At 37.6% G+C, this 17,935-nt stretch overlaps 1 protein-coding gene across 3 annotated transcripts in view; it reads left to right on the top strand.

Moving 5' to 3' along the window:
• The first annotated feature begins 1,754 nt into the window (after nucleotides 1-1,754).
• Nucleotides 1,755-17,935, top strand: part of arhgap10 (Rho GTPase activating protein 10) — a 73,850-nt gene continuing 57,669 nt past the window's right edge. For all 3 annotated transcript variants that reach the window (XM_006629543.3, XM_069188569.1, XM_069188573.1), the window contains exon 1: nucleotides 1,755-2,193. In XM_006629543.3, coding sequence (XP_006629606.1) covers nucleotides 2,040-2,193 — 154 coding nt within the window. In that variant the 5' untranslated portion in view covers nucleotides 1,755-2,039. The remainder of the gene's footprint in view (nucleotides 2,194-17,935) is intronic.

Raw genomic sequence — 17,935 nt, 5'->3', positions numbered from 1 at the left:
GTTCGGGTAGCAACAACACTTTCTATTAGTGTTCCGCGTTTTTATCGAAGGTTCTTAAAAACTTAATTTAACTTGCGTCCTGTTATTCCTAAACTTGAATTATTACGAAAATAATTATTTCAGTGTTGCACAAGTAAATAATTCAAAGGAAAACAAAACTATATTCTTTAAAGTAAATTTCTGCGATGAATAAACTCGTGTTTTTGTATGTCTTTGAAATTCCTTAACAGTTGTTGAAACTATAGGTTATATTGCTATATTGTTGATAATTCAACGTTTTCGTACAGGATGCTCCGGGGTCGTCTCATATTTTCTTTCTTTCATGTACAAGGAGATGTTTCTAGTATTTTGTTGTTTTTATATTTAAAACATGCAATCAAAAACTAATTGCAAACGCAAACAAGCCAGAATAAACCATCTAAAGTGTCAAGATCAGGCTTATGCAATTGAGGTTGTAGTTACATACCCAGTTTACTAGAATACCAGTCATACAGTACAATGCTAATACATCAATTCAATATTATGTGTTGTACAAGATAAAAACTGGTGCTTATCCTGCTTAACCTTCTTAATCCAGAGCATGCACGATCTTGATTTAAACATTCTTCATCCTGATCTTTCTCTTCATTCAAACTTCAGCAGATGACCTGTGGGCCTCTTGGTTTAAAATTAGAAAGTCAAAAAGAGATTGATCACTGTATTAAACTAAACAAATAAGAGTGATGCAGTGGAATGCAAATAAATTAGTGGGCTTTATCATTGAATTACAGCCAAAGTAATAATAACTGACATTTAGAACATTAACAATGGTTTTATTTGAGTGGCTAAATCTCTGTTCATCATGCAGGGTATGACAGGAAATGATTACATACAGCTCTATTAAGTTTCCTTGTTCCTCTCCTTATAGGTTTCATAATGCTCAGATTCTTGCTGGTATGGAAATTCAGAGATTTGATCTGCTATTCTGCTATTTAAGAGTGTTTCTCTAAGCTCTAAATATTTTGTGCAGTGTAGCAGAAAGTGCATTTCTGGCTTCGCTTTTCCCTGTTACTCACCCTGGTCAGATACTCGGCCTTGTGGTGTTAGGAGATCTGGTCACTGCTTTACAAGTATAGTCAATATTTTATTGCTCTCTTTCTATAATAACTAGCAATAACCTTTAGCCCAAGTAAGCCCTGCATGCACAGTTTGGTGTTTATCTCTACTATTTAGTCCCTCTCTGTTTTGCTCTCCCTATTTCTCTCTTTCTAAGTAGTAGTGACAACTGTGCGTCATTGGGGTAATGATACTCAGAAACTAACGTCTCCATGATGTGAAAGATGGGGTATATTGTTCACAACTTTAGATATTCTTTTTTTTTTTTACAGTTCTATGAAGGCTGGCCCTATACTGTATGCCTACCCACTCCCTTCCTGTCTTTGCCATTAGCAGTGTGGGGATATTTGAAGCTATTGTTTAGTCTCCCTCATGCAATACTTTATAGACGAAGTCTATAAATATCAAAGTCAAAGATGGGACTATTTCCAATAGGATACATTCTGGAGGTGCACCTGCTCGTTTCAAATTCTAAAAGGCATCAACAAAGTTGGATTTATGGGTAAATCGTAGCAAAGTAGAATTGGGTGTGCATAGGTCTAAGCTCTGGATTTTATCTATTAGCTAGGTAGGACAATACGTTGATTGACACGCATTTTAACCAGTCACGAATTTTCCCCGGCTGAAAAATTTAACCCCGCCTTCGGAGGGAGGACTTTTGCCAAAGCTCACTTGAAGTCCCACACGCGACTGCATAAATGAAAAAGTTAAGAGAGCCTTATTGTTTACTCAGGTGTCTGTTCTTTGACGTAGAGTTTGTGAAGCGGATTCTATTATAAGTCTTCATATTTTTTTCCAACAGAGAAATCGCGCCATTTTTTCATTGTTCCAAAAGTTGTGTATGCTGTACTTCGCCGCTGCCCGTCCCCAGCTCTCGAGTAGGCTATAGCTCTCGGTACGGTCTCCGCTGTTTCCCGGGATAGTATTTTGTGTGATCAGCAGACATGGGACTGCAACCTTTGGAGTTCAGTGATTGCTACTTGGACAGTCCTTCTTTCAGGGAAAGAATAAAGGCACACGAAGCGGAGCTGGATAAAACCAACAGGTTTATAAAAGAACTTTACAAGGATGGGAAAAATCTTATCAATGCCACCAAACGTAAGTTTCAGCAGTAAGATAGCTTGCTTAATTTCTACTTAAGTTTATATTTGCTTCACAGTGAATTGTGGGTTTTTTATGTGTTTATTTGTTTTGTAGTTCAATAATGTAATTAAAATGAATTAAACAAGAATTTTCTTCAGTAGAAATAATTGTACCCTCTGAACGTACAGTACTTACACGGTGGCACCTCAAATATGTGTAGCTCCTGCTGTCCCAGCTACAGTGCTTTTAAAGTATATTGACTATTTTTAAGATTAATGATGTACCTACATGGCCAGCAAATAACTTGTTAAAACTATATAACTGTTTTTTTATGTGTTAGAGACCGAGGGTGCAGGGACTTCCAGCCTACGTAAGCACCAGCCATCCTCTATATTCTTTCTTCTCAGTTTAGCCACTCTTACACACTTAACAGCGAAAAGAATCCGTTTCCTGGAAATGCATACAGTATGTCTCTTACTAGCGAGCCATAAAACTAGTGCTTTATCTTTTTTATACTGTATCTTTATCAGGCAGTACTGGTTCTCAATTTGGGTTTCGTTCAACGCGGAGCTAGGGTGTTTAACTGTACTGTTTGTTGCATTATTGACGTGTTGAGTGCAGTAGTCCGTTGTCACTTGAAAGCATTTTGCTAACGTAAAGATTTTCCTGAACTGAAAGGGATGTAGTCTTGAGCAAATCCTCTCTTGTCGATATGCGTAGAGTAATTTGTTTGCACTGAAGATAAAAGGCTATTAAGGACGAACTTCGCCCTTGCTTCACATTTTGTCTGCCAAACATTTCTCCTGTTAGTTGCGTTTTTAACTAATAAGTTAAAGTAATAGAATTTTTTCAGAACGTAATTCCTAAATAACCTCCTTCCTATGATTTCGAGCATTTTAAAACCACGTTTCAGTGCATTTGTTAGACTGAGACAAAGCAAAGGTTTTCGTTTATCTTGACTGGATTTGTTTAGATCGTCAGAAAGGAGTCAAGGTTTGAGGTGTTAAAACAATGAAAGGGGTAACAACACAAAGGCTAGAATTCAAAATCCAAAGTCCCGATTTTTAAAGTCAACAGTGACCCATGGCTAATTAGTTTATAGTAAATCTTAATGATTAATTCGCTTAAGTCATTAATACCTCAAATGGACTAACATGCAAAACGTCCCGTTTTGCGGGGCCACAATGACGTGTTAGCAAATCGCGTGATGCCTCATTAAGCCAGAAGATAACACAGGTTGCAAATTATAAGCAATTTTTCCGTCAGAGATTCAAAGTCGGATTGCTCTAGCTGAGTGAATTCAGACGGGTCAAAATAAAATGATTTTCAACGTGATAAAGTAGCCTCTCAGAATAAGAAAGCTACAGCATACTTTTTATGCTTGTGTTTTGACGTGTAAAGTGCACTTGTGAAAGTGTTCATCTTGGACCTCGTATTATTGTTTAATATTTAACGTGTATCACGTGGCTGTTCACGTGTAGTTTTGCTTTAAAGAGCTATATTAGGCAGCTTTTTGCTTCAGTTTTGTTTTTCTTTATTTAACGCACAAGATGAAATCAAAAGCTATTTTTTAAACTTCCAGATTTACATTTGGGTCCTGTGTCCTGCTGGGTTTGTTGCTTCTGTAAAGCCAACATCTGATCAGGTCTTTAGAAGTGGCGATATTGTCTGCTGTCACTGTTCAGTTCCACTTGCAGCTGCCCTTCCTATACATTGTGAGGTGATTTTGGAAAGCCAGCATAGTCTCCACACACTTGCTGTAATCAGGCATCCTCTAATGCATCTGTGGTTTTGGTTTATTGTTGGGATCTCATTTTCCTTGCATGTGTTTCCCATAGTGGATATGGGTACTGTGCTGTTTCTAGCACCGTGCAAGTGCTATGGTTTACATTGTGTTTGTAGAATCTCTCCACTTTGGGCTGTCTAGCAGCTGGGGAATTACTGTATATTCTGGGCATAGATGTACCTCTAGGTCCTCCCCACATGTCTGATAGTGTTACTCCTCGGTAGACTGGGTTTGGGCAAGGGGTGATGGGAAACATACTTCAGAGGCAGTTCTGTTTGTGTCTCTGTGCTGTCTTGGACATAGTTAAGGCTTGCTTGTGTTTTGGTTGAGCTCACACCTAGTTGGGTTTTAATAGACATTTTTAAACTAAGGTGTCATTTTCCCACCTGTTTCCCAAAATGTCTGCTTCTCTAATAGAGTATCTTTGCTTGTCAAACCAGACCTGCGTCTTGACCATTCAAATAGAAAGATGTGCTGTTGCCGATCCAGAAAAGTTACGTGAAACTGAATAAAGCAATATTAATTCTTTTTTTTTCACTAAATACAACTTTCTTTTGATCGTGAAGGTTGTCTTTTGGACAACCTTATTAGAAACATTTAACTCTTTGTTTTTCTGTTTTTAAAATACTGAAGGCTTATTTCTGGACAAAGATGTACCTCAAATCTGAAATATGTTATTGATAAAGCTATAATCTTGTCTTTATACAATTTGAGGTGTTATGTTTTTATTGAAAACATTAAAGTTGGTACATAAGATTGAGGTTGCAATGACACCAAAACCTTCTTATTTTGAGCAATTTGGAGACTTCCTCACAACAAACATGGAAAGTTTACATGTATATGTGCTATAGCCATTTTAGAAAGGGATACAGAAATAGATCGCAGGCAGGAAGATATTAAATGGCAGAGTCATACCTAAAATATCTTACAGCAGCAGTAGAGAAGAACCGTGGCAGAGGAAGTTTGCTTGCGTCTGTTTGAAAACATGTGAAAAGAGTTTATGTCATTGTTAAAACGAGCCATAAGGCAATCTGGAGGATTTCTTTGCTATTGTAAACTAGTCCAATCCTGTCAGTGCATGTTGTGTGCTCTGTGCTTCTGAAGCTGACAGTTGAACACATGACTCAGGGTTGGCCGTGGTTTTATTTATGAAGATTTAACAGTGGTCTTGTGTTCATTATTAAATGTAAATATGTACTATGTAACAAAAAATTAGACCATTTTTTTGATAGCGCTCTGTTTAAGAATTGCAGATAGATTTTTTTTAAATGTCATGTCACGAGTAGTTCAAACAGGATAGATTGCATGATTACACTGCATTGTATCTCTTAAGTATTACAATAAGTAATTCAATTTTCTCATCTTCTCATCCTCCAGATCGGTTTCCTTTTTTAAATGTGGGTATCTTGCTCTTAAGAATTGAGGACCGGCGCAAAAACAAACAACAAGATAAGATCTTGATGTATAAAATGCTTCACTGCATTGTACTTCTCCCAGATACTTTCAGAATGTGAATTTTCTGTCCTTCAGTAGCCAGCAGCCCAAGTTTGGAAGTAACTTTAAAAGCCATAGTGGAAAGAAATGGCTAAAAATAAACTGATCACATGACTTTTGTGACCTCTCTTTAAGCAGACCAGTGTGGGCCAGCACAACACGTGTAAGTGTGTTCTAGAGATGTGTGTGAACTCCCTGGTAGTCTCTGTGAAGCCTTGACCCAAGGAAGATTACTGTAACCCCAATATAAATGTGCAATTATTTAACCCATGTTAAGTAACATTAAAAAAAATGTCTGTTTTCCATGCAGTTTTTTATTTGATGGACTTGACACCAGATACTTCAGTGAAAGTATCCTACCATACTTTCTGATGTGTTTGTCAGCTATGGAAGAGTGTGAAGAATTCTTGGTTGTATTAACTGGGGGTGGGTAAGGGGTAGGAGATTCCCAGTTACTAGAATGTTGCTCTTGGCAAAATGAGATTTACAGCAATATTGTCAATCCAGGCAGCTGTAAAGAAGGATTCCTCTGTTTATAATAAAAGAAGAATAGATTGATAGTTTAGTATGTGGTGCATATCTTTCTACAAAATGTAGCCTGCATAGAATGGTTCCTTTTATTTATTGTGCAATTATGGTTTTCAAATAGGTTTTTTGTACACAAAATGTGACATATGACGCACATCTGAAGTTGTGGCTTTTTTTTTTTGCATAAAAGGAGAACGTTTTGTGTACTGAAAATGGTCATGTTCTAATGCAGTAAATGTTTTTTTTCTTCGTTTGCATGGGAACTATGAGCTCAGTGTTCTATATAAACACAGTGAACACAAGCAGTCCGGGATGTTAAGCATGGTGGTGCTTGGGTGTGGCTTTTTAAAACCTCTCCATGTCCTTAATTTTCCAAAATTGTTTTGGCACATTTTGATTGTCAGACTAATTAAACATCGTATAGATATAGCTGACTTAAGACAAACTGTGCCATTTCTGTAATTAGAAATAAATAGTAGCTTTGATAATAAAGTTTGACTGGTAGGCTTGCTTTGGGTGTATGGGTGTAGGAGTTGTATAAGTTTTATAATTTAAACTCACTATACATAAATAAGTCCTGTCATTATTATGGGAAGAAATGGGTAAGGAGAAATCCAGATAGACAACACAAAGGTAAAATGGGAGTAATAGTTCCTGTATCTTGGAGTTCTCTTAACTCAGGTTTGCTAAGGGACAGCATCTGTCCCATTGAAATAGAAGAAAAGCAATAGGGTAACCTTGTCGTTAGCTGAACCAGTAAAAGCCACAGCGTGACTATGGGCATGGGTCCGAGTCCAGCTCGTACGGGATGTCACAGGCATTGAAGCTGAGATTTGAAGCATGAAAGTCACGCTGCTGGAAATGCCATAATCGGATGGTTATGCCAAAAAAAAATATTTTTTAAAAATGACAGTAAAACACTAGGGGCGTGTGGTGATCTGGAGATGACGTGAAAGAATAACAGCCTGTTGATAAGGACAAAGCCCAGGATGTGTCAGTAAAGACACCCTAAAGACCATTAAGATTCAAAGGTTGGGAACAGGGATGTTCTTTTGGTATATCTGAGAAGAAGAGTAACATGGTCGTGTAACTATGAATGTTAGGAATGATGGAAAGAAGGCGCAAATGGGGAAAAGGCAGCAAGAAGATGACTGGAGGATGAAGAAGATCAACGCAGTAAAAGCCATTCCAAACCCTTAGGAGTGACACGGGATAGAAGAGGGTTTGGGAATTCATCAAAGGAAATCAAGGATATGTACAGTATGGCTGTCCATTGGCTTTGATGGTCCCTTGGGAGGTTTTTAGATTGGGACAATTGATGAGTAAAGTCAAGTTGGCTGAAGTGAATTTAAGGAAGTGGGAAATCTCCTTTCGCCCTGGATAGGTGCCATCATTTAATTCAGGAGAAGCTAAGATGACCATAATTTGAATGACATGTGAAAAATGTGCTGCAAAAAGAGGTGTGGAAACCCAGTCTTCACCTTCAGACCCTAATGGAGCAGAATGTTCTAGTGTGTCATCGACAACTTGAAAGTATGAAGTATATTGGCAGACAACCAATACATACCCTCCTCCCGCAATATGAAACACTGGCATTTATTCAAATAAGCCCCGGTTTAAATGGTCATCCAGGAGAGGTCAGTGTACTGTACTGTGGTGGCATGAATATATTGTCCATCCATCATAATCATCTTGTCTTTAATTATTGATGTTGCGAAAAATGTAACAATAATTCAAAATGCTGCTCATTATAGAGTAGACAACATAGACAAGCATGCCACGTGTAAACAGCTAGCCGTGAATTTACATCTGTGGAGAATGAAAGAAAGCTTCTTTGTAACAAAATAATAATTTCATTCAATTACATGTAATTGTCAAAAAATAGTAAGATGGTACTAATGACCACAAACTGGAACTGCAGTAGTATGTCAGCAAATGTTTTTGATACTATGTTGCAATTGAATTCCTTCTTCCTTCCTCAGCAGCTTATCGGGTCAGCTCTTGGTCTTGTGGCCATTATAAATAGATATGGGATGTGGTGTGCTTCCTAAAACCGTGTAGAATTTCTTTTAGAAGGTGGACATCTTAAGGCTACTGTCTCGGAGCCCTTGTGAGCAAGGCTCGAATCTGGACCGGGGCGCCTTCTGTGTGAAGGCTGTGGGTTCTCCTTGTGTTGGTGGCATGAAAAAGGCATCTTAGCTGGTGTTTGAATTATGACTGTGTGTGTATGCTGCGATGAGCTTGAACCCGCGGTCTGCTGGGTTTGGCTCCCCCTTGCTTTGACCTTGTATTGGATCAAGTGATTCTTGGAAATGGATGGACATCTTGGGATATGTTTGAATAGTTGGCCTCTATTTGACTTTAATTTATTGTTATGGATAAAAAATACATTTATACATTCATCTGAAACTTTGGTTAGGTACTTTTCTATAAACAGTTTACAGTGCAACACAAACTCCTGTTTTTTTCTAGTATTTTGTGTATTAGTATATTCTCAAGCATATAAATAGTTTGTGAATGATGTGTTAGCCCCAACTAAAGTGTGTTGGGTGGGTTTTAGGTTGAAAAAGGCTAATAACTAGATTAGAGATCTATACTTCCCCCTTTGGAAGGTTTTCCATTGATCCTATTTCCTCACTTGACTTGAACCACTGGCTTTGTTTTAACAGAAGGAATGTATGGTCTTCATTGAGATTTTGCTTTTTTGGGGGGGCTTAGTGTGTTTGTAGAATCCAATTAAGATTTGTCATAATATTCTGTTTTGATTCAGCAAAGTCAAAGTTACTGAAAAGCGTATGATGGCCTTTCACTACATGTCGGAATCAGTGTGCTAGAAGTGGAATAACACTGTTTAATATTTGATAAAGCTGAAATAAGTAAGGAATTGTTTTAAATGATTTGAGGAAATTTCACTTCTCACTGTTATGTTGTTAGGAATTCAATAAACTTCCCTCTATCTAGTAATGTAACATGCTGATGAGAGACTTGTGTGGTGTGACCTGACAGAGTGGAGTCCCGACGGCTGTTAGAGAAGTGTTTTATTAGCCTGAAAACTGCACTGAATAAACAGTTTATTGAAAAATAATTCATTTATGGGCTAAGAAGGATTTTCTTCTCCTTTTTTGTATTTGTTTTGGTCATAATTATTTTATGCCGCATATTTCCTTGGTTTGTGCCTCTGTGACATGCTTAGTAAGTACTAAATTACTAAATGCTTAAATGGTAGTGTATTTTCAGTTAACTTACCTTTTGTATAAATATCTGAATTAGAATTAGCCATTGAAAGACACAACAACAATTTTGCTGTAACATGTGTATATATATATAATCCCCAGTTCTAACAAGTAGATCAAGAGAACAACACCTTTGTGTCTTGCATACTGTGGAAGAGGTTCAGGTGAATTTATTCATCACGTCAACATTATGACACAATGCACTGCGCTGTTAAGATTGTATTGAAAGTGCAGGTGTTTACATTGGGCCTGTTCATGTTGAAACTACTGTGGATACTGTTAGCACATGGTATCCAACGCCTCTATCAAGTGGGGCCACACCTTCAATCTTCCACTGAAATATAACCACCTCAGCACAGTAGCTTGACAACAGCAAAACACTGCGCCTTCCCTTTGAGGTCTTAAGTGTTGCACAGTCATCTACAGCTCTTTCAAATTAGTGTGAAGAGCTTGTGGCACTAGCCATTATAGGATTTAAAGCAGTTCTGAGACCTTTTGATTCCATAGATTTCTGGCTTCTTCAATGATTCTTTTGTGAATTCATGTGATTACAGTTCCCTAAATTATATTTTTTACTGTATTTTTGTTTGTTTTTAATCATAAAATTTAAAATCTAAGTCGTTGAGATTACATTCTTCTTTAGAATGCCAAGCTGGAGAGTACCCTGTTACACAGCAGGGCATCCACTAGAATAATTTGAATGAAGTGCTTTCTATTCATGGGTACCATGCAGTGTCCTACCTAGAATTTTGAGTCCCTAACTCTCCGCTCCAGAGTCCTGACCTGTATTCTACACTGCTTTATTTGATTGTTTTTTTCAGATAAGTGATCCATGTTCTTGAAGTAAAAAGAGAATAAAATAGTCATAAGCGCTGCTTAATTCTATTTTATTATCATTTAACATTACATGGTCATCTGAAGGTTTTTTTTTCCGAATTAACAATGTAAGCTGAATTGTTTCCCCTTTCAGTTATAATGCTGCTTATTATCAGTGGGATCTAGATCTAGTGAACCACTTGTACTCTGTAAACTATTTTGTGTGCCATAGGTATCGCGTCTTATTCAACAATCTAAGTCTCTCGCAGTGCCTCATCATCTTGTGTCAGTGTTATCAACTAAGTGAACGTCTCTTTTCAGCTTTCACACAAAGAGCTGTCAAAAAATGGTGATTGATTAGTAAGAGTGCAATGCATCTCTACAAGCTAACTTGTGGAATATGATTTAAAAGAAAAAAAAAACATTATTTTAGCTTTCAGCAGTATTACGGTTGGTTTAGATGTTATCCCAATGTTTTTGTATTCAGTTTTGTAATATGATCCATGTCCCTGTCATTTAATTAAAAATGGGGTTTTATCACATACATGTACTGAAGAGAATATTACTTGTACTCTATTTGTGCTCTAGGTCTCAGACTGTTTTTTTCAAAATATTATCCTAGCAATATCTCTGTTTTTACAGACATTGTTTTTTTCTAAAGCCGGGTTTGAAGTGGAAAGTCCCTCCTTCCTGAAGGAAATGTGAACTGTAAGCTTATAACTCATTTGCTAAAGATGTGTTTAGGTTTACAGAGAGGATAAAGAAACTGGTCCTTGTGATTGATTAAACTTAATCTACACTAGCTGCCAGAAATGTGTTTTAAAGCTTTGGCTGGATTTGATGTAGTCCATCTTTAGGTGGAGTGCCAGTGACACAGTCACAATTAAAATCTGTCCTGCCTGTCAGTTGCCAGTTTCATTGCTGTGTTTTCGTTATTAGAAAAAAGCCACTATTTACTTAATGTTGTGACAGTATATATTTTAGAAATGTGGCCCATTTTATACAGTACATATAATTGGGTTGCTATTACTTAATAGTTTGTATCTTGTTATAAATTGGGCTGCATTCATATAATTCAGTTTTGGAACCACATGGAGCCTGGCTGTTTTCAACCTGGCTATTGTAAGCGGCATTTGTGTTTCTTGTTCCAGCTGAACTAAGACTTCATTGCCACATTTTTGTTGCCTGCCTATTGCAACTAATTCCTTCTCCCCTATGGAAGCCTGCCATCACATACTGTAGGTGATTAATCTGTAATTGATTTGCAGGTTAAGGTTCTCATTTAATCCAGGTAAGGCCATTTGTAAATGGGGAATTGAGGCCTCTGCTCATTTAGCACAGCTTCCCTCAAAGTGTTCAACCCGTTTCAGGTTGTGGAAATGTCTATCTGTTAGAAAGACAGGAGACTCTGTAGATATTGGTATAGACTAGACATACAGTAGTTGTGAATACAGAAGCTGGCATGAATGAAATTACATTCTGAAGCGGAGATAGCAGCCTAATCAAAGGTCGTTCGAAGGCCAGCACAGTTTTCTCATTTGTAGTCGGCAAAGGTGTGACCCATCTTAGTTTTTCCGCATGCACTTTTTGCCTAGTGAAAAAAAGTTGTGACCCTTGAACCAATTCTGCCATAGGCAGGCAGGCAGGCATGCTGGCTAATTCCTTTGTGGATTTAAGACTGTGGGTGGAAAAAAATCATTTCAAATTAACCCTTAAGTGTTTGTTTTTACCTTAGTCCTATTCAATCAAGAAGCATGGCACTAGGGAAGCTGTATTTAATAATGTCTGTTGCAGCAGCCTGACTCGTGGCTTTCCACTTTTGCCTTGTGTAGCTCTGTTATCTCCTGAAACACTGTCTTTTTTTTGTTGGTGTTTGTCTGATTATATGTGTTGTTGTGTTAGACTCTGCCATAAAACAGGTTGCCCTAAGGGATAATAAAGTTTGAGTTGAATTGTATTAGAGAATATGAATCGACTTGAGTCTAAACAACATTTGAGAAGAATTTCCATTTTTGCTTTCGGTTTGGATTCTGTGTGTGTAACTGTACTGCCCAGCTTGGTTACGTACAGCTAGCAGATGTATCAGTAATGTATCAGTCGCCACACCCTCAATCTTAGAATTTTTCTTCTGTCCATGTAAACCAAGCTCTTGAAACAGAAGACAATAAAATGAAATGATAAAATCTTTCTTCTGGTATAGTCATCCTTCTATTTTTTTCTTACAAAGAAAATTCACATTAAATTATAGCTAGTAGTGCTGACTTAAAATACTGTTTCACTCATTTCCCAGTTTGCATGATCTCTATTTCTAATTATACATGGTCTTTTATGGTTACCACTAACTTCTGATTTGGTTATCTCCCTTGTTGTTGTTTTTTTGAGTTTGCCTGAAAGGTGATCCCTCCTGATTTCATGTGCAGGGGAAGTGAAGTAGGATTCCTGATTCCAGGATTGTAAGTAAAGCAAAGAGGGCTGAGGCGTGTGGCAACTTGATGTTCCCTGGGATGCCTCCTGGTATTCACCACTGACAAGTCTTTACAGAAACAGATGTGCATTTTGGGAATAACTTACAGACCACATGAGCATTAAAAGACGATAAGGGTATTCAGCTTATAATAAAACGAGGAATAACGGTTCATCTTTATTTGCACTTCTCTATCAGGTAACACAAAAATGCGGAAGGGCTTGGTCAGCACTTAACAAATTACGTTGCTACTCCTATAATTTTATTTCTGGATTTCTAGCTCCTTAGCCCCATGATTTTCTAATGGGGAAAAAAAAACAATGCACTGCTCAAGTTCCATTATTGAACATGATATCCATGCTGCCATCACATAAAGTTAATAGGCAGTTTTTTAGTGCCATAATTGAGGGATTGTAAATCTCTTTTGGTGCCTGTGGGTCTCTGTATTTTTGGGTGTGGCTGTTTTATGGTCTTTTGGTATGAAGTTGGTCAGAAGATTCTTGGCCCTAGGTTGCATGATGGAATGCACAGAACGACAGTAAGCTAAAGGCTCTTGGATTGATGAGGTCAGTGGTAGTGAAAGCTGTGTTTTTTGTCTTATTCTTATGAGATGGATTGTGTTAAAAAATGGGATCCTTTTTTTACTGCCACTCCAGCATCTTTTAGATTTTTTTTTCTTCCCACATCAGTCTGAATGTAAAAAAAGACTAAGTGGCTTTTTGGATAAGCACTCCACGTAATGTACACTATGGTTTGGGGATTTCAGTCTGTGCAGTTCACCATCTAATTATGTAACGAATCCTGCCAACAAGATTACATCAGGTTCCTCCATCAAAACAGAGTCTTGGAGACCTTAAGAAATACAAACACCAGAAATGTGTTTTTCTTGGAATATAAAAACTGAGTTACATAAAATGAAAGGATAATAAATTCATGACATTTATTATGTATGTAGTGTGTTGCAGAAAACATTGTTTTTGGGCTGTTAGACAGTCATGGCTCACAAGGCTTTTGGTATACACACCATGTCAGCATATTAACCCTCTATTTTATAGAAGGGACTGTAGTGTAGGTTTCTCATGGATGGATTTATTGTGTTTGGAGGAAAAAAATGTTACCGATAACCGTATGTGGAAAAACAAATACCTGTACCAGTTTTTGTTATACTACAGTATGTTTTTTTTCCAAGGAGTTGGTCTGGAATTATCATTATTCTTTACTGCAGGATCATGTGTGTTACTATGTTGAATTCATTCAGATGTAAGCTCTCTGAATTTTCATCCCTATTTTGAGATTTTGTATTTCTGTCATTGTGTTTTATTGTAGATATCTGACCAATGGTATACAGACATTTGAGGGTTTGCCTTGGTTATCATTTTATGCCCTGTAAATTGTCAGTTCCTGCAAAAAAACGTCTTATTACGTCTTCCTATTTTAGTTTGTCTTTTATGCTTACTGCTTGCTTAACTTCCGATTTTGTTTATTTCCCTTACTGGCTTTTTTTCCCCAAGTTTGCCAAAAGGTAATTCCTCCTGATACCACTTTGACTTGCAGGTACATTACAAATATTTTTCTTTTTGTTCCAGTGCTAAAATATTAAACAAGCTAGAAAGTAGAAAATGTCCAACATGTCAATTCCCGGATGTGTCTAGGAAGTCTGTTTTTTCACGATGGATGCATTGCATTTTGTATCCGTGCTAGGCAGTATTTTCTGATTGTTCTTCTGTGTAGTTTCGAAACTTATATGGTTACCTTGACTTTGCACTTTGAAAGGTGATTGATTCAGCTAGAAATCAGATATCATAAACTCCGAGGCTATACTATAGCATTCGTATGAAGGAAAGCACACTGAGTAAACCTGATGTAATTTGGTTCTGGTATGGAGGATCAACACAGCACACTGGAAAAAATGTGCATGTCCTCTGGAGAGGAAGAGGTGGGTAGAAGTAGACATGAAATCAAATTGGAAAGGTCAGTGTGTGTGCAACAGGAAAGCTGCTGAGGAGAGATTTTGTTGATGGATTGCTTTTCATTTTACTATTACATGCTAATATCCTTATAGTATGGCATCTCTAGGACCACGTTCTTTCCACTAAAAGAATAACACACTGTCTCCAGTAAGCACAGATGGAAGACTAGTCTCTGCAGGAACCAAGTGGTTTTTCCACGCACTGCTATTATGATTAGGTGTGGCAAAAGTACTACTTTTTATTGATGGTGGATTTTTAAGTGATTTTTTTGGCTGCCATGCCAAACTTGCTGTTTTCCCTCTTCCTCAATGAAAATGTTTCTAATATGCAGTGCTTGTCTTAAATAACCTTGCAGTTTCATACAGTAGGTTACCATGAGCAGCAGTTGAAATGGGGTATTGGTTTTAATATTGTTATGCGACCACACAGTACTCTACATCAGTGGTTTTAGCCAGTGACCTGGGGACTAGTGATGTGTAAAATTCCCTTTCACACAGTGGATCTCCTCTGACCACATGGTAAAATTATTTACAGTGACTTCACTGTGATTTATGGTTAATTGTACAGTCTGTATTGAGTTATTTATTTTACAGCAATATTCAACCCGTAAAACCCTCAACCCAACAAACACCTGACAAGCATTGTATTTGTTATATTCATTGGTATTAATTATACATTAGTTCTGCAAATAATGAGTGCACACTTACAGAATTGAAAACAATTCACTTACATTGTGTATGAAATGTCTTTAACTTACAGTAGTCTTAATTACGAGTCAAGCGACTTTGGAATTATTCTTGCACAATATTATGATTGTTTATGCCCCTTAAACACATGTGTGTACGAATACACATTGCTGGACCTTGTAATGGTAAATGTTAAAACTGGAGAAATCTAGATGACTGATTTAACTGAGATAATGTTGAAAATCCGGTTTTCCTGGCTTAAACTGGAATGCCTACATGTGGGTATAGGTTGGAGAATGTTAAGCATCTCTTGTACTTTAAAATACAACCTTTCAAGCTTTAGTTTCAGCTTCAGTTTGAAATGGAGGTAACTTAAAGGGTTTTTTGTGTGTAAATTAAATGTGTAATATTCTCATATTCAGGTTTAGTTAATATGGATGGAATGGTAGGTGGCACCATTCATTTAGAGCTTTAGGATCAGATGTGTGGAATAGGTACTTATATTCTGCAACAGTGGTGACATTTTGTTGTGAGTTACAGTACAGCTATGTTTTATTCTTAGTTTTTACAGATGCCACAAGAATTTTGTGACACTTGCGTATTTATCTAGATTCATGTGTTACTGAGGTGAGACATTAAACAAACATTTATTTTCCTGTAAACATCTTCTGCAATGACTACAGTATTTCCAGAAAAGCTGCAGCTCGGTTTGGCTTTGTGACACTGGAAATTTCTGGCCCTGAGGTACACGCTAAAAAAAGGATAGCAAACGGAGCAACTCGTTTAACCACCTAAGCAGAGAAGACCCATCTCTCATGTTAAGTTCATTAAAATGTTGCGGATTACAGGTAGATTTTTTTAAAGGAATGTCTCAACAAATGTGAGGATTTTGCAGCACAGCCAGGAAAATGTGCCTTGTGTAGCCTCCTGTGTACTGTATCGTTGCCTTTTCTTCAGTGTTTTGCTAATTACTGTAACAGACCTTTACCCTTTTTCACCTTCCTGTCAGCCGACAGTCTTCCCTTTCATCTCCCTCTTTGTGAGGTAAACAAGTACGTTCTTACTTCTTCTTATAATGAGGAGTGCAATATCCCTACTTCAAATGTTTAAACGTTTTTCTTTGTTACAAACATCAAATACAAATTTCCCAGTATCCGGTGGTATTCCCCCTCTTTTTGATTCAGGAATACTTACAGGTATGCTGTCTGAATCTTTACATTTCCAATAATTTTGTCTTGTATTATAAATGGCTTTTTTGTTAGCTTTGTGCAGTAGCGGTGTGCCTGAGATGTCACTGAGGTACATTTCTCTCAAAGTCTTTCCTTTGAACATCTGTAAGGTAAACATCTTCAAACGGGGGTTAAAAGGGTTCCTTTTAGGACATGTACATACGATATAATAGGTTTAAATAATCTGAAAAATATGGTCTTTTTTTATCAGTGTAAATCTAGCAAGATTATTTTACCCTGAATATACAGTGCTGTGAAAAAGTAAGTGTGTTTTTTAAGTATGGATATTTGATCTTCATTTCAACAATTGTGATAGATAAAGGTTATCTAATTTAACAAATAACGGTAAAAATTATTCTTTGCAATCATTTATTCAACAAAAAATGTCAGAAATGCAATCACCCGCTATGGAAAAAATAAGTACACCCCCTAGCTTCAATAGTATGTGTTGTCCCCTTTGACCGAAATCACTTCTTGTGGGTGTTTCTACAAAACTCCATCAGCTGTGTGATGTTTGAGCGCTTTCTTGCATTTACTGCCCGTTTCAAATCCCCCCACAGCATTTCTATGGGGTTAAGATCTGGGCTTTGACTTGGCCATTCCATAACCCTCCATTTCTTCTTTTTGAGCCATTCTTTGTTTGAGTGTTTTGGGTCATTGTCTTGTTGCAAGGTCCACTTAAGGTTCAGCTTCAGCTTTTTGACAGGTGGCTTCACATTCTCCTTGTACCATTCTCTCTGGTACAATGTGGAACCCATGGTTGACTCTATGATGGCAAGCTGGCCAGGCCCTGAAGCAGAAAAGCAGCCCCAAACCATCATGCTTCCACCACCATGCTTTACAGTTGGTATGAGGTTCTTTTGGTCAAAGACACGTTTTTTTTTGCCAAACATGACGTCTGGCATTGTGGCCAAACAGCTCTACCTATGTCTCATCTGTCCACAGCACCTTGTTCCAGTAGTCCTGATCTTCACCTAGGTGTTGTCTGATAAACTTCAGTCGTGCATCTATATTGTTTTTTGAGAGAAGAGGCTTCTTCCTTCCTGACCTCGCATGTACTGTAGGGCAAAGTTGTGTTGTCTCTTTCGGATAGTTGACTCAATCACGTTGACGTTGACTGAGGCAAGCCTGTAAATCCCTTGATGTTATCCTGGGGTTCTTGGAGACTTCCTGCAGCATCTTTCAGTCAGTTCTTGGGCTGAATTTGGTGGGACAACCTAGCCTGGATAGATTGCCAGTGGTTTGAAATTTTCTCCATTTGTAGATGATATTTCGGACAGTGGAGTGATTTGACAACAAATTGCTTGGAAATGGCTTTAAAATCCTTCCCAGACTCACAGGCATCAACACTCTTTCATCCGAGGGCCTCAGAGAGCTCTTTTGATCTTGGCATGATGTAGCCACACACCTCAATTGCTAAGACCAAACCAGACCACAGGTTTCTGATGTTTATATAAGGCAGTGCCCTCAAGTTACTCTCTAATGATGTTCTAATCATTTGCACCTGTTTTGGTGCACCCGATTCTAGTTTGATGCAGTGATAAAAGTAGC

Source organism: Lepisosteus oculatus, chromosome 1, assembly GCF_040954835.1.
Source record: "Lepisosteus oculatus isolate fLepOcu1 chromosome 1, fLepOcu1.hap2, whole genome shotgun sequence".
Taxonomy (NCBI): Eukaryota; Metazoa; Chordata; class Actinopteri; order Semionotiformes; family Lepisosteidae; genus Lepisosteus; species Lepisosteus oculatus.
This window is presented reverse-complemented; position numbering and strand designations above follow the sequence as displayed.